At 47.3% G+C, this 25604-nt stretch overlaps 1 protein-coding gene and 1 long non-coding RNA gene across 2 annotated transcripts; one reads left to right on the top strand and one right to left on the bottom strand.

Moving 5' to 3' along the window:
* Positions 1–637: 637 nt before the first annotated feature.
* On the top strand, positions 638–11628 carry LOC131579166 (uncharacterized). The gene is made up of 3 exons (XR_009277639.1): positions 638–705; positions 10863–11260; positions 11504–11628. It is a non-coding gene; the product is annotated as an uncharacterized LOC131579166 (long non-coding RNA).
* Positions 11629–15131: 3503 nt separating this feature from the next.
* Positions 15132–18210, bottom strand: LOC131578913 (uncharacterized). The gene is made up of 2 exons (XM_058838213.1): positions 18146–18210; positions 15132–16695 (listed from the first exon to the last, which is right to left on the bottom strand). Exon 2 carries the CDS (start codon positions 16677–16679, stop codon positions 15636–15638), a length of 1044 nt encoding a protein of 347 aa, XP_058694196.1. The 5' UTR covers positions 16680–16695; positions 18146–18210; the 3' UTR covers positions 15132–15635.
* Positions 18211–25604: the final 7394 nt, after the last annotated feature.

The raw sequence follows: 25604 nt of genomic DNA, 5'->3' as shown, positions 1-25604 counted from the left end.
GCTGGGTTTCAAGCATGCATTTATTGTTACGATTTATTCTGCTTTAATGACCATTTCTATTCATTTATACCATTTTTAAGTCACATTGGAGATAAGAATGAGAAGTCATTTCTATGAGAGCAAAAGGGGATGTGTTTGAGAAACCCTTCATGCACCAACCTTTGTAAAGCTTGAGTGGTTTTTGGTAATTAATAAATTTTCAGTGATCCACAGCTTGTCTTATGCTGAGAACTTGTAAGACTGAGACAGACTCACTAAAACATTCATTTTGAATCAAATTATTACCTTACAAACCTCTGTCTCAAGCTTTTAAAATGGTATTGTGAGAAGTAAAATTATGAGGCAGAACTCCAAGTGTGACTCAAGGTGAACATTGACTCAGAGGGATGCAGCAAATACACTGTGTTTGCTGAAAGGAGTCAAGCACTTGGTTTGAAACACCTGTTTTCTCATAAATCAGTGAATTCTAACAAAGATTGTTCACACCCTAACTGGAAACAGTCATTTTAAGTGACGCTGTTTATGGCAGTTCTGCTGTTTAGGGTAATACTGAGAAGTCCATCCGTTACATTCACAAGAATTAAGTTTTAACTCATCCCTTTGCAGTAACTTATTCCTCCTGTGCTACCTTTGCAGGATTCAGAGATGCACAGAAGTGAAAACCAGATGTCAAACTTAAAAGCCTAAATACAAAAGTACCTACAGGTGAGAATGTATATTTAAAGCTGTTGACCAAGTCTTGTTCCCTGTCTCTGTGCAGAGGCATAAACCAAATTTCCAACCTTCTTCCTTCTCAGCTCTTTCTTCCCTGTTAGAGCTCCATAGCCTCTGGAGCATATTTGGAATTTAAGTCTTATTGTAAAGCAGCCCTTTATTAAAGTGCACAAGTATCTCAGATGACTACTATAAATGAATAGTATTACACACCCAAGAAGGAATACAGATTGACTTTTGTGTGCATGTGTTTTGCTTTTTTTTTTAGCATTCTGCAGGCATTTTGATAGATAAAATATTTTTGGCAGTGAGTCTCTGTCCTAGACTTCAAGTTCTTGAATCATCCTAAGAGCTAAAGTAATCACAAGAAATACTGTATGGCTGCTGAGAGCTGGCAGTGAAAAGAATCGTGTCACTCTGGGTAGCAGTAGTCTCCAGGGTCTGCTTTCTTTGGCCTTGACAATCCAACAACAATATTATTTTGCTTCTCTTGGCACAAATATCTGCTATTTCAAGAACAGCTTTTAGGCAGTACATTCAAGGAAGTCTAGGCTGTATTTCACATTTATTTTCTGGGCACACGAGTGAAGTGTGACAGAACAGGAAGATGTTGCCAGTTTTATCGCTGGATTTTCCCTTTATGCCTGGATGGTGCCTGAACACTCAATTCCCATTCTGTCTAATCAGCTTTGAGAGGTACTTTTTGCAGCCCGGTTCCCTCTGAAAAGAAGTATTTCTGTAGTGTTTGGGGAGGATGATGGGGCAAAGCAGAGGGTGCAGGTGAGGCAGATGGGGTGTTGTGAAACAGAAAACAGGGCCAGAACTGCAGAGGTACCAGTCTGTTCAGTGGGATTTCTCACCCCAGAAGCCAGAGGGAATTGTAATTCACTTCCCATGAATGTGGAATTAAATCTCTGAGGGATCTTCGCAATTCTTTTAATGGGATCTTATGAGTGTCTGAGGCTAAATATCTTGTGGTAAAATCACTTGCCAAGCTCTTCTTAGCATTTCAGTAGGATCAGATTCATAATTTGTTTTCCAGAAACTCCTTATGTTTGCTGCTTCACTTGTGCATCCTTTTAGATACTTAAACTGCTGTTAATATTTGCTGTAGCTATTGTGTGCCAGTGGACTTCACAAGTGCCACAGCATGTCTGTGGCACTGCCAGGTGCCAGAAGTTCCAAAATGCAGCTGAGGAACCTGTGGCAAGGACAGACCACAAGACTTATGAAGAATCACATGAGAAGATATTGCTGTTGGGTCCTGGTAAATAGGAGATGTGGGCTGGATTCATGTCTCCAGCCCAGAAATCTGGTTTCCCCTCTGATGTTTGGTTGTTGACAAACAAATTGTTTAGATTAAAAATAAAGGGAAAACAACACTGAAAATTATTGGTTGACTTCATCATGTGTTACAAATGCTTTTGTATCTTTTATTAAAAAAAGAACAAACAAAAATGAAAATCTTCTCTTATATTTCTAAAACATTTTTATCAATATCTTTTTATTAAAGAGCTGCACCTTTGTGACAATAGTTGGTCTGCTCTGCAGTGAACCTTTTCTTAATGTGAGAAATTTGATCCACTCCAAATTCACATCACCAGCACCATTCAGTGGTGGCATAAATGACAATGTCAGTCTGGCAGTTCTGCAGACCCACAGCTTTTAATTGATTGTCTCAAAAGTTTCTGATGGCATGGTTACAAACTGTCAGGTAACCTTTTAAAGAAGCTTTTCTTAGTTGCCAGGAAAGATATCCTGTAAATCTGAAAGCTAAAAACCTCAAGTTTGGCTTTATATTTCTAGAACTGGTTGCACACAGGCAATGGGAGCAGAGATCTCCCCATGCTCTGTCATTTTTGTGTGTGACAAATGGCTTTGAGGCAGAGTTAGAAGGACAAAGGCCAGATCTGTTTGTGTCCCCTCTCTGGGAGTGAGCAGGGACGTGTCATTTAGCGACTGTGGATGTGTGTGGTGGCCTCAGGAAGGAGCCTGCAGTGTCCCAGACCAAACTGAAGGCCATTTACAGTTTGCTGCCTGGTTGGGATTTAAGTGATTTTATTCCTGAGCTTGATTCCATGCAGTTTGTCAGAATACCATGTATAAATAGACTGCTAGCATTACATATATATATATTTTTATATATATATACATACATATACACAAACATATATTTGCCTAAAAATCTGGTAACTGCACAGAAATAAAAAAGAAAAATGCCCTGCATGTTTGTACATTTTTTTCATGTGGTTTGAAGCTGAAATGATACCAGATCAGGGTTTTTAAAAGTGGTTAGCCAGCACTTCTGAAGTTGCTGTGCTTCCAACCAACCTCAGCAGCAGCTGCTGTCCCCATTTGTGGATCAGGGTGTTCTGGCCTTGTTGGGGCTCAGGGAAGCAGGTGAGGCTGTGCTGTGCTTGGCTGTGTGCTGAGGGCAAAGCTGGAGCTGATTTGCTATTTGCTAATGGAACAGCAGAGGATGTTGTCACACTCAAGGTGTGCTCTGCCTTCCCCAGCCAAGTTACTGCTTGGGAACCCTGCTTGTTTCATGTCAAATATGTTAATCATCATCCTATGACCATGGAGAAAGCCTGAGCAGAGTGAAATCTTTGAGGTTCCAAAACAGAGACAAATGTTTTGAATTCTGTGTCTCTATTTTTAAGGCCATTTCTCTCTTGGGGCAAATGAATTACCAGTTTTAACAGCTCTACAAGTGTTAGACTGAGGTAAGAGGTTATTGTAGCTCTGTGTTCATCACTGCTGACTCAGCACGATTTTTTATTGACAAAGATTGAACCCATACAGAGGGACTACATCCTTAAGAGGTGGGAAATTAACGAGCAAGAGAAAAGTCAGTAATATGAAAAGAGAACTAAGATGTGATGAATTTACAAAGAAGAAAGAATCTTAAGTCCTGTCAGCCTTTTTACAACATCGAGGAGTGGAAATGGACCTTGTAATAACAAAGAAGAGTAATATTTGAAGCTGTCCCTAGAATATATTTCTGTGCAATTCATCAGCTGCTGTAAAATATTGAGGACAAGGACACAGCAGGGTTCAGGGTGGCTCCAGGAGGCACAATAGATGTTACTTGGCCAGCCAGACTTCTACTCTCTATAATCCAATCTTTTCACTATGGTAGTCAGCAAGAAAAATGTGAACTAAGCCTCATTTTAAATTTTACATTATTAAGTTTTTAAGGCTTTTTTGTCATGTGCAATTGTTTAGGTTATGTCTGCAAAGAAGGCTGTGCAGTTCACTGCTAATTCAAGCAAAATATACATAAAGTACTGTCTTTAATTCATGTAAAGAAGTCTGTTTTTGAAACAAATACGTGTTTTCAGGTGAGAAGTTCTGCAAATTGAAATAGAGTGAACACTGCCCATGATATTAACATTTCATAGGCTTGTGCCTAGGTGCAATTGGCTTTTTTTACCTGGCTGGGAGGTTTTTTAATAGATAATGTCTTTCTCTAGGTAGCTGTTTATACAGTTCAGTACACTTGAGCAAACTGCAATTCTCCTCTGTAAATGCCTTTTCTGCTACAAACACTGGCAATTCATGTATTTTGGGTGCAAGAAGGGCTTTTATCTAATGGTCAGAACTCAGTAATTTGATTTTTTTGTGTGAATCGACTCGAGCTATTGTCTCCATCCCTCACTCCTCTGCTTGAAGAGGTTAAGCTGTATGAATCAGTAACAGCAGAATATTGAATGTATTTGGATGACTTACACCACAGCATACAAAATCTCTAAAAGATGAGCCCCTAGGTCCATTGTATGTCATAAAAATAAAGTTTTTATTGGAAAATTAATTCCTATATTGGAAACTAATGGCACTCCATGCCAATCAGCAGCATTTTGATACCCAGTTTGGCATTCCTTGTTGGGGCTGCACTCCTGGGGTGATGCTGTCTCACATAATGTTTAAACTGATCTTATTTTAATTAAGCCTGGACTGACTAGACTGGTATCTATTGGTGCTAGCTTTGGGTTGAGTATCTATAATACTGTTTAATTTTTCAGAATGGTTTATTCTCATCAGTGCTTGACAGCAGTTTGCTGGAATTATCTTGCATCGCTTCAGACATCAGAAATACTCTTTGTTAATGTTTAAGCCAGCCTTGGTTACACTGCAACTGGACACCTTACCAGATCCCTTCATAAATACTAGTGTAAAAATCATAAATGAATCTCCTGGAGAAAGTCCAGAGGAGGCCACAGAGATGCTCAGAGGGCTGGAGCACTTCTGCTATGGAGTCAGGCTGAGAGAGCTGGGTGTGCTCAGCCTGGAGAGGAGAAAGCTCCAGGAGACCTTCCAGTGCCTCAAGGGGCTACAGGAGAGCTGGAGAGGGACTTTGGACAAGGGCATGGAGTGACAGGACAAGGGGGAATGGCTTCAAACAAGAAGGCAAGTTTAGACTGGATATTGGGAATAAATTGTTGCCTGTGAGGATGATGAAGTCCTGGCACAGGGTGCCCAAAGAAGCCATGGATGCCCCATCCCTGGAAGTGCTTGAGGACAGGTTGGATTTGGGCTTTGAGCAACCTGATCTAGGGCAGGGGGTTGGACTAGAAGATCTGTAAATGTCCCTTCCAATCCAAACTATTCTACAATTTTATAATTCCATAATGTGTTCAAGCTCTTGCTCTGCTCCCAGGACTCATGAGCGAGCCCTTCAGTAAGCCACAGACACTGAAACATCAGCTTCTACAGGGCCTGGGGTAGGCAGGGAAAGGCAGGAGGCAGAGAGGAATTGCATAGCCTGCCTGCAGTGTTCAGAGCAGGGCCTGTGCAGAGGCCCTGAACCTGTGTGACATCGTTCTGAAAGGTTGGACTGACTAAATACAGTGTAGTTCTGCAAAATGACCATTTAAAAGCAACTTCATAAGGGGCTGTTCAGTGTCTCTTGTTGTCTTCAGGTTGCAGGAAAGCTTCTGTAAGCCTTAATGTGGGAGCTGAAAGCCATCACACTGCTGGTTTGCACCACTCTGTGCTTTCCCCAGGGTGTGTTTGAAGAGCCACCTGTGCTGAGCTGCTGTGCTCAGGAAACCTGCCCAACTGAAGCTTTCTCTTGTGGGCTGCTGTGCTGTGGGATAGAGACAAGAGCAGGGCCCTCAAAACCTTGAATTCTGTCAGATTTCTCTTAGTTTTAGTTTTGTGGGTATAAGAGGAAGGTTGAAAAGCCTTGAAAAATAATGTAGTCTGCTTTTTTTTTTCTTTCTGGTTTCTTTTTGAATTTGTATTTTGTGGTTGATTGCAATCTTGGCTCTAGATTTTTCCTGCTACTGCTAAATTACAAATCTGGGTAGTCAGAACCTGACCTGTCAAGTAGTTTAGTCCATCTGCTAACAGATAACCTTAATTAAACAAAGCTGAGCAGGGACATGTAGGTGCCAGAAACAATTCATTGGTCAGAAGTCCCAGGAACCAAGGTCCATAAGGATTCGGTTTTAAGTTCAAAGTGTGCATGGGGTTCTTGTTTCAGTCCTCTTTCCTAAATTCTTCTAGTCTTTGAGATTGATAATGCCTCTGCTTTCTTCAGTGGCTCTCTTTTCTCAGATCTGATCTTTCCTCTGGATCTCTGCCACTGTCACAGAGGACTGTGCAAATTTGGCCAGTGTCATTTATTACTAGGGCAACCTTGCTCTATATGGTCACATAGACCTCATTTTCTTAGAAAGCCAATCTAAAAAACTTACAAAACTTCCCAGCAGATGGAAAGGCCATGATGTGGTGCTCCACTTGTACACCATGAACATGCTAATTGAAGGGGAATAAATGCCAGTTGACTCGCTTTTGAAAAAAGAGTTACACTTCTGGAAGTCAGGAGGAGGAGATTGACACCTCTGAAAACGCTGAAGGAAATGGTTTGGGTTTGTTCAGTGATCATTCCCAAATGTGTACATGGTGGGTCAGCCACCCACTGGAAAGTGGTTGCAGAAACTGTGTTCTAAATTAAGGTTCTTGTTGTCAAACATGAAAGATAAGATCCCAAATGAAAGTGTTCTTGTCACATTTCCAATAAAAAATGATGCATCTATGATGTAAATGCTGCAAATGAGACATAGCAGATTCTCATCTAGCAGAAGTGACTTGTAACTTCAATTTAGGTAAGCAATAACAAATTTTCTAAGGTCATAAATAATGGTTATTGTTCATGTGTTTCCTGATCTCCTTGTTCCTGGCCTTTCACATTTGTGCCAGTAGTTCTTTACATTTAAAGTACTAAACACAGAGATTGATGTTATTTACTCTTTACTTAAATATGTATTTTTTCACTTTTTAAAGGCAAATTTCAGTAATGAAACCTAATTCTGCTCATCTGTTTCTCCCAGTAAAGCCACCAAGGCATTGCAATTCCGATTTGAGAAACAAATGGAGCCACAGACCTTCGGCACATCTCAGCAGAAAATCATTCAGATCTTCCTGGAGACCCCTTGGAGACCAGGGTGTCCAGGGCAGGTACCAGCATTCCTCTTTGCAGGCTCAGCAGCACTAAATTAGATCTGTTCTTTGTCTGGAAAACTTGTGTGCTGCTTGGCTCTGTGAAGGAACTGCTCTATACATAAAGGACAAGGTAAAACTGTACATGTAAAGCACAAAACCAAGGTTAAAGCTGCTGTTTAAAACTGAGCTTGAATGGAAGAGTCCTGCATTTCAATTTTGGCTCTGTCCCTGGTTCACCAGGTCACCTGGATTAAGCAGCTCTTCCAAGGCCTCTTGTTTCAGCTACAAATGGTGCAGAAAGAGATTCTGGAAGATTTCTCCTGCCCATGCTGTGCCCCTGAAGCAGATTTCTGCTGCCCCTTTCCTTCCTTTCTCCTGAAGGTTACCACTCCTTAGACATCCTTGTGTCCCTGTCTCTGTGCTCTCCCTCCCAGGCAAATAGATCCACTGAAACTCTCCATAAAGGGCAGCCAACATTACAGTAAGTAATTATTAGTAATAGTTAGTAATTATTAGTTAGACCACCCTTCTGAGGGAGCAGGAATAACAGGAAATGCCTGCAAGCAGTGGAATTTCTTGTTCAATGAACACAGTGGAGCCCAGATACTCATCCCTGAACACAGCTGTGACACTCATTGCCCCGTGAAGAGTGCCATGAATGTGCAAAACTGTCACTATTTTATAGTTTGTTTTCCCCTTTATGACTTTTTATACATTGGTTTCATGACTGGCTGCAGTATGTGAATAATTTGTGGCCAAATCCTATTTCACAGTCTGCCTGAAAAAGTCCACAACTGAAACAGAACATCTCAGAGAGAAATGAGCAAAAGATTGTTTCTGTGGTGGAAGGATCCCACCAAAGAAAGGGAGAACCACTGAATCACCTTGCCCTGAACTGGGGCTGTGGTTCCAGCGAGACACACAGGGAGCAGCAACACCTGCCAAGTTAACCCACTGCTGGCTTGTGAGCCACATGTGTCACATCTAGCCTCTGATAACTTCTCCAAGCATGTTTCCTTAAAGATGGAGAGGCATTCAACCAAAATCACTACAAATCACCCAACTACAACACCTTGCACTGCATCTCAAACCTGCCATTTATCTGTTGAACCAGATCACAGTGTAGAACAGTTGTTTGAGCAAGTCAGAGACCTATTATATCTTAATTAAATTAAGGACTTTTTTCAGCATGGAGCGCCTGGCCAGCACTGCCTTCCCACACCACAGAAGCTGACAGCATGCTCAGTGGCTGTGTTAATCTGCCAGAACACCAAGAGAAAAGCACCAGGGTGAGAACTGGGAGATTTGTATTCTCTTTCCACAAGTTTCTCTTGTGATTTACAGCTTACCACAAATGCCAGATGAGCTCTTCCAGCTGCAGCTGTTTTAACCATAATGTGTTGTAGCTGCTGGTTCTTCTGGACCTTCAGTGGTGGAAATGGCCTGAGGGAGGAGATCTGAGCCCTGCCAGATCTGCTGGTGTCTCTCCAGTTTCCCATCCTGCTTCTGTTTTCAGAGCAAGGTACAGAGCAGCCAAGCATGGTATCTTTTTAACGCTGATCAGCTGTAACAGTTCTTGATTATAACCTAAAACAGGTGTCACAAAACCCTCAGTACACAGGAAACTATAAATAAATGCAGTGCCATAAATCTGTGGGACAGTTTTGGAAAAGGAGCACCAAGTGTTCTTCATCTCCCTTTCAGAGCTCAATTCACAGTTGAAAGCAATGAAGTGCTATTTTAGCCAGGTGGGTTTTGTTTCTTTTTTCTGTCAAAGTGAAGGTTGAGGCATTGATTCCTATTGAATTTAGGAAAATCCTGCTTTGATTTCAGAGGACTGCAGAAAACTGCCTGCCCAGATTTGCTCCTAAGAGTGTGCTGTCAGTCACTTCTGCTCCAGGATGGAACACTCAGTGTGAGCATACATCTTAAATCAAAGTTTCCAGAGGTGACTGATAAAACCACAAGTCCTGAACACCTGTGGGAGCACAGTGTGCTGGCTCCACTTGTCACACATTGCAACCAGGGGCTTCATTGCAGAATTGATGCTTAACAACACCTGGCAAAACCACAGATCCTCAGGTCACACACCTTCCTGCACTGACAGGCTCAGGTCCTTGCTGTTTCTGTACGTGAGATATGAAAGTTTGAAATAAAACTAGATTCTCAGTGGGGGGATTGTGAAAGAAGTATATTGTGGGTTTTTTCTCTGTGAGAGCTGTGGAGAAAACTGAAAATCTGCTTGTGTGGGAGAGGGGAGATTTAAAAAACACCTTTATAGTGAAGTTGGATTCCTTAGAATTAAGGGTGAAACAGTTCCCAGTAGTGTTCTGAGCACTGACTTGACAAGCAGTTGAAGTTTTCCCCAAAGCTAAGTGCTAGATGTTTCCAAACCATCTGCATTATAAATTCAAGCTCCACAAACTGAATCACAGTTATCAATAATATCATGATGTGCGAGAAATATATTGGCTGTGATAGCTCTTGCATTTAGGTAAGCTTGTTCCCTAAAAATGTCTCTTTTGAAGCTGTACTGTATCAGTCTATATGTGTAGCTTCTTTAGGTGGTGGAAGGTGCTAGAAGGTCTCCCTGGAGCCTTCTCCAAGGTGAACATCCCCGGCTCTCTCAGCCTGTCTCCATAGCAGAGATGCTCCAGCCCTCTGAGCATCTTCATGGCCTCCTCTGGACTCGGTTCAGCAGACCCACATCGTTCTTATGCGGGGGGCGTAGCCAACTGTTGTGCTTAAAAAATTAACAGGTCACTCTGCCTTGCTCAGCCTCACCCCAGCAAGGCTCCCTCTCTTGCTTTGCACTCCCCATGCTGCTGCAATGCCAGGAAACTGCATTTCTGTCTGGACAAATGAGTCAGTCTGAACAAAGTGGTGTGTGACCACTGAAATGTGAGACTTCTCAGCAGCTTACAAGATTTGGTTCTTTTGCCCACTTCTTAGAGGCCCATAGCAGTTTTGGTTCTGCAGTTTCATGCAAGTCCAGGTCAGGGCATTGAGGGCTCAGCTCTTGCAGGTTTCTCTCAAGCAGCACCTGGGCTCGCCTTCAGGAGCAACATCTGTACGTGCACAGAGGTCCCTGGGCCCAGTAGCTCCTATCAGTCCAGTCCATGGTGCAGAGACCTCAGGGCCCCTTGGGAAGGCGCCTTTTTCACCTCTGTTGTGTGTAGTGTTCAGATTTGAGTGTGCATCAGCAGCTTCTTCACACGTGAGCTCCATCCCTGCTCCATGCTGTCATGCTCAGCATGGAGAAGAATAACTGGGAAGCTGATGTGAAATTAACACCTTGACAGTAGAGTTGGATCACGCAAAACAGCATCAGATCCCATCAGATTTAAAAGAAATCTGCATTTTGGGACAGTCTGTGAATGGCAGGCAGCTGGCATTGCTGGCATTGGTGTCTGTTCAAGCACTTACAGTTCTGTGATATTTTTTGAAAACTCTTGGGCTGCATGTTTCTTCCCTGCTCAGTTATTCCATGTCACTCTCTGAGGGCATCAGCCTAAAGAAGGAGATGGACTCATTTCCTTAGAATTACCCTTGAAATGAGGGGATTTTATGGAAGTGGCTTTGCTTTCAGAAAAATCCCTCTCGAATCAGACAGAGAAGGTGTTGCCAGCTGTTCCCTGCCTGCCCTCTGGTTTGTTTACTGCTCTTTTCAGTCATTTCTTTTTTTTTTTTTTCCTTAGCTCTACAAGTGAAGAAATCTGACCGCACATGTTCGTGGGTGCCGACCCCGGTGCTGTGCCTGTGGTGGAGGTGTTGTGTCACCAGCCTGAGCAGAGCCAGCCCCTGCCTGCCCTGCAGCTGCCTTTCATCTCTCCACTCTGCTCAGAGCAGCCAGAATCACCAGCTGGTGAAGGAAAGGATGCTGAGACAGCCCCCCCGAGCTGGTGTCCATCCCTCCCTCACCGTGTGGCCTTATCCGCTCTCCAGCACTCATCTCACAGCTCCATCACCTTTCCTTAGGATTTTACTGCTCTGGCAGCTAACTGGGTTAAGGTTACCCTTGAGGTTTCTGATGAAGTGTGAAGGAAGTGAGGACACACATGCCACTGCTGTTGTGGTGGTGCTTTCTTGTTCATTGGTGGGTGTGCTGTTAAAACAAATGAACCTTTGTTTCTTTCTCTTTTCTTAGCAATTTTTATAGACTTTCTGATGGCATTTTCTTAGGCAAACATAAGCAAGCAGGCATCTTTGTAGCCTTACTGCAACATTTGCTCATGGAGAGCAAGGATAAGTGAAGGGTTTTTAAGGAAGATATTTCCCCCCTGTATCTTCTAGCCTGCACTATTTCAAGTAACTTTGTGTCTTTCTGTTCTCTTTCCAGATTCCTGTGGCTCCTATCCATTGGTGAAGATGCTGAGAGCAGCTGGAGGAATGAGGGCATTTTGACTGTCCCATGCTGTAGAAGGCCTAATTCTTAATTACTAATTAATTCTTGATGAGTCTTTTGTTAGCCTTGCCAAATTCAACAGTCACATTAATGATGGGTATCTCTCCAAACTGGAATTTGTTTCAATTGTGTTTTATTTTTAAGAAGATGAGTGAACCCACAAGAATTCCCTCTGCAGGATACATATTCAGTCATTTCACCACTCCTAAGAGTAAACTAACTGCCTGCTGAGTTATTCATGACCCTTCTCAGCCAGGCTGATGTAGATCTGATCACTTCCTGAGGCTGTTGTGAGGAATAAACCAAGCATCTCCCTTCATGCTGAGTGCTGGCACATCACAGAATTTCTCTCAGACTCTATGAAGAGAAAAAAATCAACACAAACCATAATCTGTCCCACATCCCAGATGAGCTAACCAGAATTTTTGCTCTCAAACCAATTCTCCTTATTGTGCCTTTCAGTCCTGATGCTCTTCCTTATTTCTCTGCCTGAAGCTCATTTCTTCCATCATGGCCATATATAACAAATTGTGATCAAATTATCATCACTGGCACTTTTATCACTGTCCCTGGGGGTTTCTCACTCCTGAAGTGAGATCTGGAGTGACAGTCACACTTGAGAAGCAAGGAAAGTGGTGTTAATGAAGGTGGAAAGCAGCTGGTGCAGGAAGAGGTGAAAGTTGGAGGTGGGAAAGAGGGAAGAGAGAAAAAGAAAGACTAGAAAAAGAGGCATGGCCAGGCCTTAAGTCTGAAAAGCAAAGTTCACACCAGAGGGTGACTGTGGTTAAAATGCTGGTGATGGGTTTGAGAGGCAGCTCTGCCAGAAAAATCTGCCCAGCTGGACCTGCCCAAAGGGATATGAAATGAACCTTGATGGTCTTCAGGGCTTCAGAGGCAGAAACCTCCCCCCCCAAAAAAAGCTCCAAGCTTTGTTGAACATTTTTCTGGAAGTGCAATGCTATAATCTATTTGGGGATGGGAAATCAAAATCTGAGCTTTTTCTGAGCAAAATGCTCAGGTACAAGACAGGGAAAGACACAGGTACAAATTCCTTCTGCATTTGATTTGAGCCTATGTGGGAGGTTTAGGTTCAGGGTAGCTTAGAGGTCCTTACCCCAAGGCTGGTCCTGGAGATGGCCCCATGATCAGATATCTCCACACAGCCACTCACCTGGGCTTTGGAGGAGATGGAGACTCTGTGTCTGCTCAAACGGAGGGAGGAGCTGCTGTGGCAGGTCCTGTGTGACTGCAGACCACCTTCCAACACCACCAGGATCTTCTGCTGCAGCAGGAAATGTCCATCATGCCAGGTACACAAGAAATAACAGAGAAGTACCTCTGCAGTCTCATGAGATACATCCAGAGATCAGCACCTACCTTGTCTTAAATTATGTGTTTGGTACATTTCTGTCCCTTGTGGGCATTTTTTAGACTCTTCAGAGGACCCCAGTAGGTCTGGTGTTCCACCAAGGCTTCTTTTTACATCACTTTGTTCAGGTTGAGACAGAACTGCTTCTCTGTAGCACCTTAACACCCAATTTTCAGAATTTAATCTGAATTACTGCCATGGGGCCAGGTCAGTGGGGCTGGTGACCTGCTCGCAGCCTGACACAGATGCAGCCAGGCTGGGCTGGAGCTGAAAACTGCCTCTTTGATCTGCCTAATTGGAGCTGAGGGAAGCCAGAGCATAGTGGATGGATGGGGGCTTCCACAGCTCAGAGCCCACTCTGTCCCAAAGCAGAGGACAAGGACAAAAAGACCAGAGAATAAATCCAGTTGTGTTACCCATTTGACTCAGAAGAGCAGGCAGGTTTGGGTAGAATCTTTTCTGGGACCTACTGGAACTGCTGGAAAAGCAGACAAATCCTGAAGTCCTGCCCCCAGGTGTGTCACAGCCACAGCAATTGTGCTGCTAGTGTGAAAACAGCCCTGCTTGGTTTGTGGTGATAAACAGATGACAGTAAAGGGGGGAAAACTTTGTACTTCTCTAAACTTTCCCAACCCTTGTGCACACATGAGCTGGCTGTGCAGAGGGAGCAGCTTGGTGCAGCTGCAGAGGATGCACATCTGTCTGTGCTCAGCTAAAACCTCTGTGTAGGTGCAGCAACCCCTTTCCCTATGGCTCTACCCTCCTCCCAGGACTCATCCCTGCTGGGCCACACTCACAGTGCATGTTTGGGATTGAAGAGTAGATAATGGGAATTTTTCCTGGTTTCTTTTTCTGCTACTCATAACCAAAACGTGTTTAAGGGGTAAAGGTTTTGTATAAAAGGGCAATTATTCACTGGGAAGTTAGTTCTCATGAAACATGTGAGTTGTTAGCGCATAAGAAAGGTGTTTTAACCAAAATAACCATGTGCTTTTGTGAGGCTTTGTGTTGGGGAAACTGAAAGGAGCAGCAAAGCGTAGAGGGGATGAGGTAATGGCCCTTTCCCAGCCAAGTGGGAGGGGTGAAGGGAGAGTTCAACCTCCCATCCCAAGGGTGAAGGGGGTGTATTTGTGGTTCTTGGAGAGGAAAAAATGGATTTCTGTGGGTTTAGACCATGATTTATTTTTCTATATTTTAATGAGCTCAATTATAATGTATATTTTTAAGGGGAAGTGCCTTTATGAAGGTTTTGCATTTCTTTAAGACATCTATGCTGTGGCAACATTATATTTCTTTGCACTTCTCAGCCTGGTGTTTGTGAAAAGTGGGTTTTAAATTAATTTCTCGGTTTTCACTCAGTTTCTGCTGGGTTAAAGGACTTTATCTATTTATTTCAACCTTTGAATTGCAAAGAGTTTTTTTTTCTGTGTAACCCCCCACTCCCTCCCGGATTCTTAGAATAGAGCACCTCTGAGATGAAACTGAACATGGGCTGGAAATGAGGTGGTTAGTCTAATTTTTGAAATTGTCCGTGTTTTAAAATTGTTTGAGACCCACTATGTGTATTTTGAGTCTCTTTCTGTATTCAGAGACAGGGGAGCAATGCAGGTGAGGAGGGGCAGAGTGAGAGTGGGGAATGAGTTTGTGCATCAGCTCAGAGCCCCATTCTGCAGCCCAAGGCAGAAATCTTTGTGTTTGAGTGAATATTCTGCAGACAAAAAGCAAGTGAGAGATCTGGGCTTATAAAAGAGAAAAAAAAAAACTTTTTTTTTTTGCTTTTCACCAGGACTTCTCTTTCCTGGTATAGCCAAAGGTCCAAGCCTGGGTAGTGAGTGAGAGGTGGTGACTGAACAGACAGGCCATTCTCTAAAAGACAGATTTATTGAATACATGTGCAATTTAAGAAAAGCGAAGCAAAGCTGTGATGTCCAGGCTCCAAAAACAAGATCTCACCAATCCGCTGGCCAGACGTGCCGGGAGTCTTGGGAACCTGGAGGTGGTGCTGCAAAGGTCCATGTGGATTCAGCTCCTCAAAGTCTATGTGATTACAGAGTCTTCTGTTCTGCTCATCTTTTACCATCTTTCCAAGTCTCTGTGGCTGTTCACACCCCTGCTGTCCTCAATGGGTGCTTTTCCAAGCTCAGGGGTTACATTTCCTTCTCTTTCCTTCCAAAGACAGTGTCCTTGGTTTTCCCTACTCCCATCTCCCTGGGTTTAAAGACTCTTAAATCACACAAGAGCAGCTTCTTTACATTAGTATATGAGGATGGGAAGCTCAAAAACAAGCTACTTATGCTAACTTTTGCTTCTTTACTATGAGGGTGATCAAACAATGAAACAGGTTTGCCCAGAGAGGTTGTGGAGTCTCCATCTGTGGAGATGGTCAAAGCTCAGCTGAACACAGTTCTGGGTGATCTGCTCTAGGTGACCTTGCTTGAGCAGGTGGGTTCAGACTAAATGAAACCTCTCAAGAGGTCCCTTCCAACCTCAACCATTCTGTGACTCGTGCCACCTGCAGGCTGCTTGGCCTGTCCTCCCCGCCTGGATGGCTCTCTGCTAACAGAAGGCCATCCCTCTCATCAAGGTCTGGCATGGCGTGTGTCCCCACCGCTCAACGCCTACTGGGTTGCAGCCAACAGCGGAGCCAAAAGATCTTCTTGGTGGCAAACACAGAGGCCAACCCAGTCTTGCCCTTGACTACTGCAGGACGCTCTTGGCCAGCCTCATTCTTTTCACCTGGTTGTCGAAGCTGAGCTTCACCTGCCTCATCCGGTAACAAGTGGCTACCATGGCAAAGCACACACAGATTTGCATTAGCAGGATAACTACAACGGGGTGCAGCAGCGCGTTGAAAATGCCAGTGGCCGTGGGGGACCAGCCGAAAAAAACTTCCCACCAATGGTGCTCTCCCACCCTCTTAATTCGTTCCATTACCTGTTTTATAACTTTGCCATCATGGTGGACTGTTATTAGGATCTTTTTAGCTTCGGCCTTGGCATTTTCTAGCAGCTGCTGCAAATTTGCATGCTCTAACATTTCTTTTACAAGTGATAAATCCATACCGATGGGGGTCGGGGTTATACTACGATACAAGGTATAATTTCTGATTAGCAACTGGCTAGTAAACACAGGTGGCTTATACACAAAATCACAGCCTCTAATAGTAGCTACATTGCAAGCACACATATTTGAGTCGCTAAACACGGTCTGGTTATAAGCTTCATTAATCTGCACGTATTTACATGTCGTTCTGAAGCACACACAGCCTTTCCCTACGTACACTAACATGGTTTTTTTACTGCTCTGGGGGTTGATCTCAAAGTGGCACACCCCTTCTTTGGTGTCAAAGCACACATCACTTGCCTTAAGGGCATCATCTTCGCATATGAATCCCAGCCCCCTCTCCAAAATGCAGGCTTCCAAATCGACCGTCTGCCACTTCCCATCAGACAGCCTGGCCCACATGCGGTGGTCCAGGGGGTAGACCACAGACCCGTTTGTGTTTACCCCCAGGGCCACGATGGGGTAGACCTTTTCAATGCGAGCCTCAGCCACAGTGAGGACGTGGGCAATGACTGCGTTGAGAGCCTGGTCGTGGGTGAAGTTGACGAGCCTCCACCAGGCTTGGAGCTGCCGCTCCTTCTCTGTGGCCGCGTCCCACACGATCTTTCGGATCTCAGTGGGCAGGACGCCGTTGTCACCGTCTCTCAGGATACCTGCAATGACACTCTGCACCCACATCTGGGCCTGGATGCAGCTAAGAGCGAGAGAGACGTTACTTTGTTCGATGCCCAGGGCTCGCAACACCACCTGATGGTCTTTCTCACTTATTTGTTCCCAGGTGGGAAGCACTTCTGATACAAGCCACTGCCCCATCCCAAGGCTGGACAGGGATGAATTCAGGGGCTTGAGGAGGTTCTGCACACCCAAGGTGACAGCCTCCAGCTTGTTTGCCAAGACCTCAGCATTCATGCTGTTGAGGACTCCCAGGCCAGCACCTCCTCCTCCCAGCGCTGTGGCCAGCAGGTCTCTCCTGGCCCGGGTGGCCTGGAGGGAGCGGCTGTGGAGCCATGCCAGCCAGCCAGTGTGCAGAGTAGACAGGAAAGGGGCACAGTGTGGTCTGACAGAGGAAATATTAACAGTGGACAGAGACAGCACCACTTTCTTTAGTGACCGGACAGGCCCTGTCAACAGCTCCTGGATGTGATTTTTCTTCACTACATAAGGACCTATTTTGGAAATAAAAGGGGGCAACACAGCAGTGATGGCAAATTCTTTTTTAAATCCTTCTGGGCCTCCTATCCACCACTTTCCTCCAAGTTCAGGAGACATTTCTACGCTCAGGTTTCCTTGACACCACACCTGGAGCTTTATGATTAGGTGTGGGCAGCGTCCATAATCCTGATTATACCATGAAGCCTCTACATCTAATTCAGATCTGTCAAGTGTTTTGCTCTGACAGAGGCAGGTCAATGGAATGATCCACTTGTGGCCATTAGGGGCTGTGACAGTCACGGTGGTGCCATTAATTTGCATTGGGTCAGCTACACTTTCTTGGGAGTATTTAATTTCCAGTTTTACCTGGTTGCCAATTGCAGCATAAGGGGCTGCATGCCAGGCCAAAAAATGGCACTTTGAGATTTTAACAGCAGCAAAGGATGGTGCTGTGGTGCTGATCTTAAATTTAAAGGACAGCCCCACGCTGTTGTGTGCCCAGAGGCAAACCACAAAGACTGGCTGGACCAAAGTAAAATTGTACCAGCAGTCCAATTTCTCCACAGCACAGATTTTTTTCTGATTGTTCTTAGTTTCTATATCAGTGACAGAGATTTGAGTTACTTGCTGGTGAGTGGATCCATTAATTACCCTGCACCCCACCTTTATTTGCTGTCCCACCTTCCCCAGCAGCTGTGGAAGCCTGTTTGTGCTATCCCAGCCCCATTCATTTTCCAAGTACACCTCTGCCCCATGCATAACCACTGTTGACAAATTTAAGCCTTTGTTAGAATTTAATCCCATGATTCCTGTATGTTTTATGTAAGCTTGGGACCAGGGCCAATCAGTCCCAATTTTTGTGTGCCTCCTAACCCTGTGCTGGGCTGTGGCTTGTATGTCAAGGTGCCTTTCTAAGTGAGAATCAATGACATTTTGTCCAAGGTGCTGATGGGTTGGTTGGACACATTGGGTGCTCAGCACTATGCACATACCAGAAAGCAAAGTAAATCCTGCAATCACAAATTTGAAAGCATTTTCCCCGCAGCACAAACAGGGCTGGTGATGCCACGAAGTTCGCCCTTCCCGCTGGTCACAATCGCCTTCCATTCTCCTTTATCTGCAAAACATAAGCAAGGCGGGCTCTCCAGCCCCGTTAGTTTCCCTTCCATGCTTTTAATTGTGAAGAATGGAACCATTTCTCCTGCCTTTTTGCCCCTTTTCTGATTTCTACCTGGTACACAGAGGGGCTGGCCTTGTTCACAACCCTAACAGGCCCCAGCCACTGGGGTTCCAGAACCTGGTTCTTCTCCCTAACCACTCGGTATATTACCAGGTCCCCTGTGTTCCACTCCACGGGGCGCAGTAGCACTCCCAACTGCTTATCCATCTTAGGGATGCTGGTCTCCTGCACTGAGGAGAGTTGGTGGTAGGTGGCTGACACCGTCCTCAGCATGTCCTGGATCCACCTGTCCATCAGCACACGGGGCTGCATTTCATCCGGGGGCTCCCCTCCTTGCCACCAGTGCTCCAGAAACTTCGGGTCTCTCGCAGGAGGAAATTTGGAGGGAGAAAGTGTTTGAGATGCCAGAGACCCCCTCAGTGCCAGCAAGGTCAGTGGGAGCTTACGATCCCAGTCTTTCCTTTGCTGGCACACAAGTTTCCTCAGTGCTGTCTTCAGTGGTTGGTTGGGCCCCTCTGCTGAGAGTGGCTTCTGGAAATGCCCTGTGATGTGAAGCTTTTGCTTGATTCCCAGGGCCTGGCACACCCCTTTTGTGACTTCCCCAATGAAACGTTGGCCATGATCTGAGTGGATCTCCTTTGGGATGCCCCACTGTGAGAAGATGTGCTCTACCAGGATCTTTGCAGTTGCACTGGCTGTGTTGCTTCGAGCTGGGAATGCTTCCACCCACTTGGTGAAGATATCACTGACCACTAGGCAGTACTTATTGCCTTGAGCTGTTTGGGACAGAGGGCCAATAAACTCCATCTGCAACTTGCTCCATGGCCCAGAAACCCTCTGGTGGCCCAGGATGGCTTTGGCTGTTTTGGCATCGGGATTGTTGGCTGCACATGTCAGGCAGTTGCTGACATACCTCTCCACATCCTCTCTCATTTCGGGCCACCACCCAGCACCCTGCAGCCTCACCATGGTCTTGTCTGTCCCCAGATGCCCCTGCTCATGAGCCAGGGCCACCAGTTCTGTCCGGACCAGTTCAGGCACCACCCAGACTGGGAAATCTGCCCCCTCCTTCCGTGCCAGGACCAGCCCTGAGACATCTTTCCACACCTTGCACCCTTTGTACTCCCTGCCCTGTGCTAACTGCCAGAGCCTGGGGTCCTGTGCTTGCAAGCCCACCAGATCCACACTCTCCCAGTGCCTGCTGGGAGCCACTGACACTGGGCCACTCTCTGATATCTTGCTGGCCTTCCACATCAGCCCTTCCTTGGCACCTTGCTTGGCTTTGGCATCTGCCTCCTTATTCCACTTGGCTTCCTCTGTTCCCTTCTTGTGGGCCTTGACCTTAATGATCTGTGCCGGGCACGTCCTCTGCTCTGCCAGCCTTGCAAGGTACAGCAGCTTTTTGGCATAGGTGACAGGCTTGCCATCAGCAGACTGCATGTCCCTCTCCCTCCAGAGGGGCAGCCACTCCAGCGCCACACGCACCACCCAACCCGAGTCAGAAAATATGGCCAGCGGCTGGTCTGGTGGTGTGTTTTCCAGGGCAGCCATCACAGCCACCAGCTCGGCAGCCTGGATGGAGTGAGGCAGGCACCTCCCCTTCACCACCTCCCCGGTGCCCCGGTTGACAGCGGCATAGCCCGTGTAGGGCACCCCATCCTCGTGGTAGTTGGACCCATCTACGAACCACACAACGTAGCCTCTCTCCTTGGCCTCCTCCAGGCTGAGGCTGCTCTCAAAGAGGGGAGCCCGCCATGGCTTGGGGTCAGTAAGGGAGACTCCCAGCTGCTCCCCATCCCTCTCTGCACCGATTACCACCCTGTAGGCACCAGGTGAGGAGTCCCCAGGGACCTCCTTGTTGGTCAGTGCCAACGCCCAGTTGGCCATCCTGGGGCAGCACAGGGGACCTTCATCCCCCTTTCCCAACAAGAGGTACCTCACCAGGGTGCAGGAGGTCCTCAGCAGCACCGGGGCTGACCCCAGCAAGTACTCCCAGTGCTGCAGGGCCCAGGTTAAAGTTAAAACCTCCTTCTCATAGTCACTGAACTGTTGCTCCACTGGCGTCAGGAGACGCGAGGCGTGGGCAACAGGGAGCAGGTTGGCACTGTGTTGCTGGCTCAGGGTGGCCTGCAGCCCACTCCCCGTGCTGGCCAGCTGCAGAACATAGGGTCTGTCCCCTCGAGGATGTACCAGCATGGGGGCTCGTGCCACACCCTCCTTTAAGGTCTTCACTGCCTCATCCTGCTCTGGCCCCCATTCCCAGAGGGTGTTCTTTTTCAGGAGGTGGCAAAGGGGGGCTGCTTTCTCTGCATAGCCCTCAATGAACTCACGGCACAGCCTCAGGAGAGACAGGAAGGACCGCAGGGTGGTGACATCAGATGGTGCTGACATCTTCTGTATTAGCTCAACCCTTTGCTTTTCCAGTGAGCGCCCTTCCTCCCCCAGGGTCACCCCCACAAAGGAGACCTCTTTCCAGCACAGCTGGGCCTTTGTGGGGTTGATCCTGAAGCCTGTCTTCTGGACAGCCCCCAGCACCTCTGCCAGCACCTCCAGGTTCTTCTCCTTTGTCTGGGTGTGGATGAGGATATCACCAGCACAGGACAGCACGCTGTCCCGGTGCCTGACCTGCTCCCACATCCTCACCACGCGGGCATGGCAGATGGCAGGGGCATTGTGGAAACCCGGAGGGACTCTGGTGAAAGCAAATTGCCGTCCCCGAATCGTGAAGGCAAACTTGTGCCAGGACTCAGGGTGCAAGGGGATGGCAAATGATGGGCTGGTCAGGCTGAGCACCGAGAACCACTCTGACCCCCGGGAAATGGCTGCCATGATGTTGGGATACTTGACAACCGCGGAGGTCTGCACTGGGGTGACTTGGTTCAGGGCACTGAAATCAACTGTCAGCTTCCACATTTTCCCATCAGCTTTCCTCAGGGGCCACACTGGTGCATTGCTGGTGCTTTGCTGCTCCACCAGCACACCCTGGTCCAGCAAGGTTTTGACTGTGTCCCACAAGCTGTCCTCAGCCTCAGCTGGGTACCAGGGCTGAGGCTGAGGAGGTGGATCCAGCCCTTTGATTGACACAGCAACATCAATCTGCCCACAGTCCAGCTTGCTCTTTGCCCAGACCTGGGGGAACTGCTCTGTGACCCGCTTCACCCGGGGCTCCCACTCAGGATGGACCAGGATCTCAGGGGCTTTCACTGACATCACCCTGTGGCTTGCTGGGATGACGGGCAAATCAATCTGTGGGCAGTGTAGCAATGCTTGGTTTGCCAGGTCCACCACCACCCCCATCTTTGTCAGTGCAGGGATGGCTAAAATTCCTGGCTTTCCTTTCATTTCCATTTTCCCAAATTTTTCAGACCCTTTGGCAGCCCCAATTTCAAAGGGTATGGGCCCTGTAAACGGCAACGAGGATTTCTGGCCGTTTGGCCCTGTCAGTTCAATAATTTCAGAGGTTTGGAAGATCCCGGCTCTGCCGGGGGTCATATTCAGAATTGAATAAGAGGCACCAGTATCAATTAACATCACTTGTCCAAGCACCCCTCCTCCAATAGTTGTATCAACTATCAGGCGCCCCCACAAATCGGTCTTAATCGGTGCCACAAAAAGGGGCGATGCAGGTGCCTGGCAGCCCTATTGCTGAGCCTTAGACCCTGGGTCAATCGGGTGGGAGCTGCTGTGCTTTTTGGCCTCATGCAGAGCCAGTTTTTGGAAGAGCTCCGCATCCGGCAAGCTATCAATGTCCTCCTGTTTCTCGTACTTTATCAAGCGCTTCCTCAGCTCAGCCCGCCAAGAGTTAGACTTCTGAAACCTCATCCCTTGCTGGTTCTCCTTCCCCAACCCCCCCTTGCCATCAGGATCTTTTCGGTTGTCTCCTTGCATTTTTCTCATCCCTCCATTTTGGAAAGACATGGCCATGGTTTTCCCTTTCTTCCCCCCCAACATGTACCCTGGGAATGCCTGCTTTTGCAGCTCAAAATTCTGGTTCAGGATCTGCTCCAGCTCTGAAAGAGGCTTTTTGGCTGCATCCCCACCAGCAATCACCCGCAGTGGGGGTGTCAGCCCCACCACCAGTGGCTCCTTGAATTCAGGCCTGTCAAAATTGAGGGGGGAGTCCTTTGAGCCAGGCAGCCCGGCCATCTGGTAGAGCATCTTTTTACGGTTAACATAGGCATCGGGCCTCTCCTCAGGGTTTTGCTTCTCCTGATGGAAGAGCACTAAAGGGTTGACCTCTGGGAAGAACACCTTTAGCACAGCCAGCAGGACATCCCCAATATCCTGGACATTGCCCATCTGCACATCCCCCGGCAGTGACGCAAAATCATCTGGTTTCATGCTCTTTCTCACAATGTCTATCAGGTCACTCACAAAGTTGCCATTCTGGCACTTGGGCAGACGCTGGATCTTGGACAGCCAGTTAATCGCTGTCTCCTTTGTCAGTGGCCCCAGCATCTTCCCCACTGTCTTAAGCTGCTCAGGGGTAAACCAGAGCACAGCCCTGTTGGTGTCTATGGGCTGGAGTGGGACATGGCTGACCGGCTCATCGTGGGGGACCTTTTTATCTTTGGAAGCCTCTACCTCCCCTACTTGCAGCTGGCACACCTCCTCCCGCAGAGGAGCATAGGGGGACGGCCTGGTGGGGCCATTAGCACCCCACACATCATCCTCATAATCATAGTGGGGTGGGTGCAGGTCCAGGGAGTCCTCCCCCTCACCATTCCCGATCATGGTCCTCTTGCCCTTAATGGCAGCCACAATGCCCCTTGACACCCCCAGCTCTGCCTCCAGCTCCTGGATCTTGGCATGGCACACCTTGTGATCAGGGCCAGTGCCCCGGTCCCGCTGGACGTCCTGCAGGACCGCCCGCACCGCGCTCTGCGCATCGTGGGTCTCCCCGATCCACTTGCCAACCTCCTTCTTCAACTCCTCTGTTTTCAGTTTCTCATAGCCCAGCTTGTTTTCCAGCCGGCTAATCTCCACCGCGCTCCGCAGAGAGTCCCCGCACAAACCCTGCACCTCTGCCCGCAGGTTGTCCACCTGGATTTTGAGCTCCTCCTTGGCCTGCTCCAAGGTCTGCACATTGTCAAGAGCCTCCTTCAGCAATCTGGACAACTCCCTGCCTACCATCAGCAAACCCTGCAAAGCCGCTCGCTTCTTACACTTGTTAGTGGGTTTGGGCTTTTTGTTCTCCTCTGACCAGCTCTCCCACTGCTGGCACAGCTGCTGGTACGCATCTGGGCCCTGGAAAGACCCTGGTGACCAGATTGGGGGGAGACACTTCTGGAGCACAAACTGCTCCAGCTTCCAGCTGCTAACGATGTCGCTCATCATAGTGAAGGGGATGGGATCTGAGACGGCTCCGTCTCAGGGCAAAACTACCACAACACACCAGCACTGACAACCTCTTCAACCCCTCCACAGAGCAAGGCTGCAACCCCGCAACCCGCCCCTCCGAAGAGCCCCCAGGGGGACACCGAGCCTGGGCAGAAAGCAAGGGGAAGGTGGAACAGGAGGCCACGGCCGAGCCGGCAGCTGCCGCGAGCCGCCGGCTCCCGGGGAGGGAGCGGGGAAGGGATGAGGGAGCGGGTGAAGAAAGGAGAGACGGAGTAGGACCCCAATAATAAGATCTCACCAATCCTCAGCTGAATGTTCCGGCAGTCCCAGGAGATTGGAGATGGTCTCTGCAGAGGTCCAGCAGATCCGACACCTTTAAGGTAAAGGTGGTCCCGAAGTCTCAGCCTGGTGATTTTTATAGCCATGGCAGGTCGTTGTTTGGGGCCGGTGACACCTGTGTTTACTTCCTTGGTGGCTTTTCCTCCTCCATGTGCTGCCTTCCCAAGGACACTTTCCTTGTCTTTCTTTATCCTCTTCAACACTGATTAGGGAAGCTGAGATCACACGGCAGCACCTGCACTGCCCCTTATCTGTTTGGGGGGGTCCAGGATTAGTCATGATTCACACTAAACTTCTGCTTGCACCAAATGTCCTGAAGAGGGAGAGCTGGAGCCTGTCCTCTGATCGTCCATCCTTCCAAATCCCTCCATGGCCCACTGCACACCCCATTAGCACCTGGGGTTTGTGAGGAGATCACACACAAAGCTCACACCTGACGCCTGTAACAAACACAGTCCCACCAAACCGCCCCCCAAGCACAGATCTATTTGCCAGGAAGGGATGAAATGACAGAAAAATTCACTCAAGTCATTATTTAGATCCATTTTGGCATCTGGTCTTTAAAAGCAGCATTTTTCCATGCCACAGCCCAGCTCATCATACACTGGCATGGACCTTGGGGTTACCCCATGAGATGTCAGGAGCCTCCACTGTGGTATTACATCAGCTCAATGGCAGCTGTAAATCTGCACCTGCAAAAGCAGATAGACCCCCCAGCCTCACCATACAAACCACATCTTAGCTTGGAGAAGTTTAGAAAATATGACCCACTTGTTTTGGGTTTTTTTTTTCTGCTATTACACTCAGAAAAAGGTACCAATCATCTCAGTGAAAATGCATCATTTCCATTATTGATTTTACCTCTAATGAAATACTTCAGAAGCTAAACCCTCCACTAGAATAAAAACACTTAAAAAAAATTTAAAAGAAAAAAAAAAATGCCCGCACATGGCTGTTGGAGCTCGAGGGAGTTTTAATCCTGCACCCCTTTACCCCCAGGGCAGCCCTTATTTCTACATACTGCAGTACTGGCTTGTGTTGGACTGGTCTGGAGGCTGAGCAGCCTTCCCTGACCCCCAAAATCAGTCCTTTTAGCCTCAAAAGCACAGAGAGAATGAATTTTTCTCTATTTTTATGGTAGCTGTTTTCTCTAGCCTGGCATTTACAGCCCAGCTGCAATTAACCTCCTCTGCAGCATGGGAGGTTCAACAGAGATGAAGCCCAAGCTGGGTCCTGCTTCTTGGCTCTAAACCCTGTTCTACACCAGTGTTTTGCTCCAGCCCCTCAAAACAAACACTTTATTGTAGGAAACTCATAACAGAGGGAAAAGAAAGAGTGAAAATTGCAGAAAAGTTAGTGAAAGCAGCAGAAATTAATGGTGTGGTGAGGTGGGCAGGATGCAGGCTGGAAAAAAGAAGAGGGGCTGTTCCCCATCGGTTCACAGGGAGTTGGCTAGGCTAGGGACAGGGATGGTTGTCTTTAATTTCATAAAAAGAATCAAAATTCCCCTAGAAATTGTGCAGCTTCATATTACAAATACACCAAAACTCAACGATTCCCCCCCAACATGGCCCTGCCGTGAGCCAAACACT

The sequence above is a fragment of the Poecile atricapillus genome, chromosome 4, assembly GCF_030490865.1.
Source record: "Poecile atricapillus isolate bPoeAtr1 chromosome 4, bPoeAtr1.hap1, whole genome shotgun sequence".
In the NCBI taxonomy this organism is placed as follows: Eukaryota; Metazoa; Chordata; class Aves; order Passeriformes; family Paridae; genus Poecile; species Poecile atricapillus.
The sequence above is the reverse complement of the archived record's forward strand: the minus strand, read 5'-3'. Positions and strand labels throughout refer to the sequence as shown.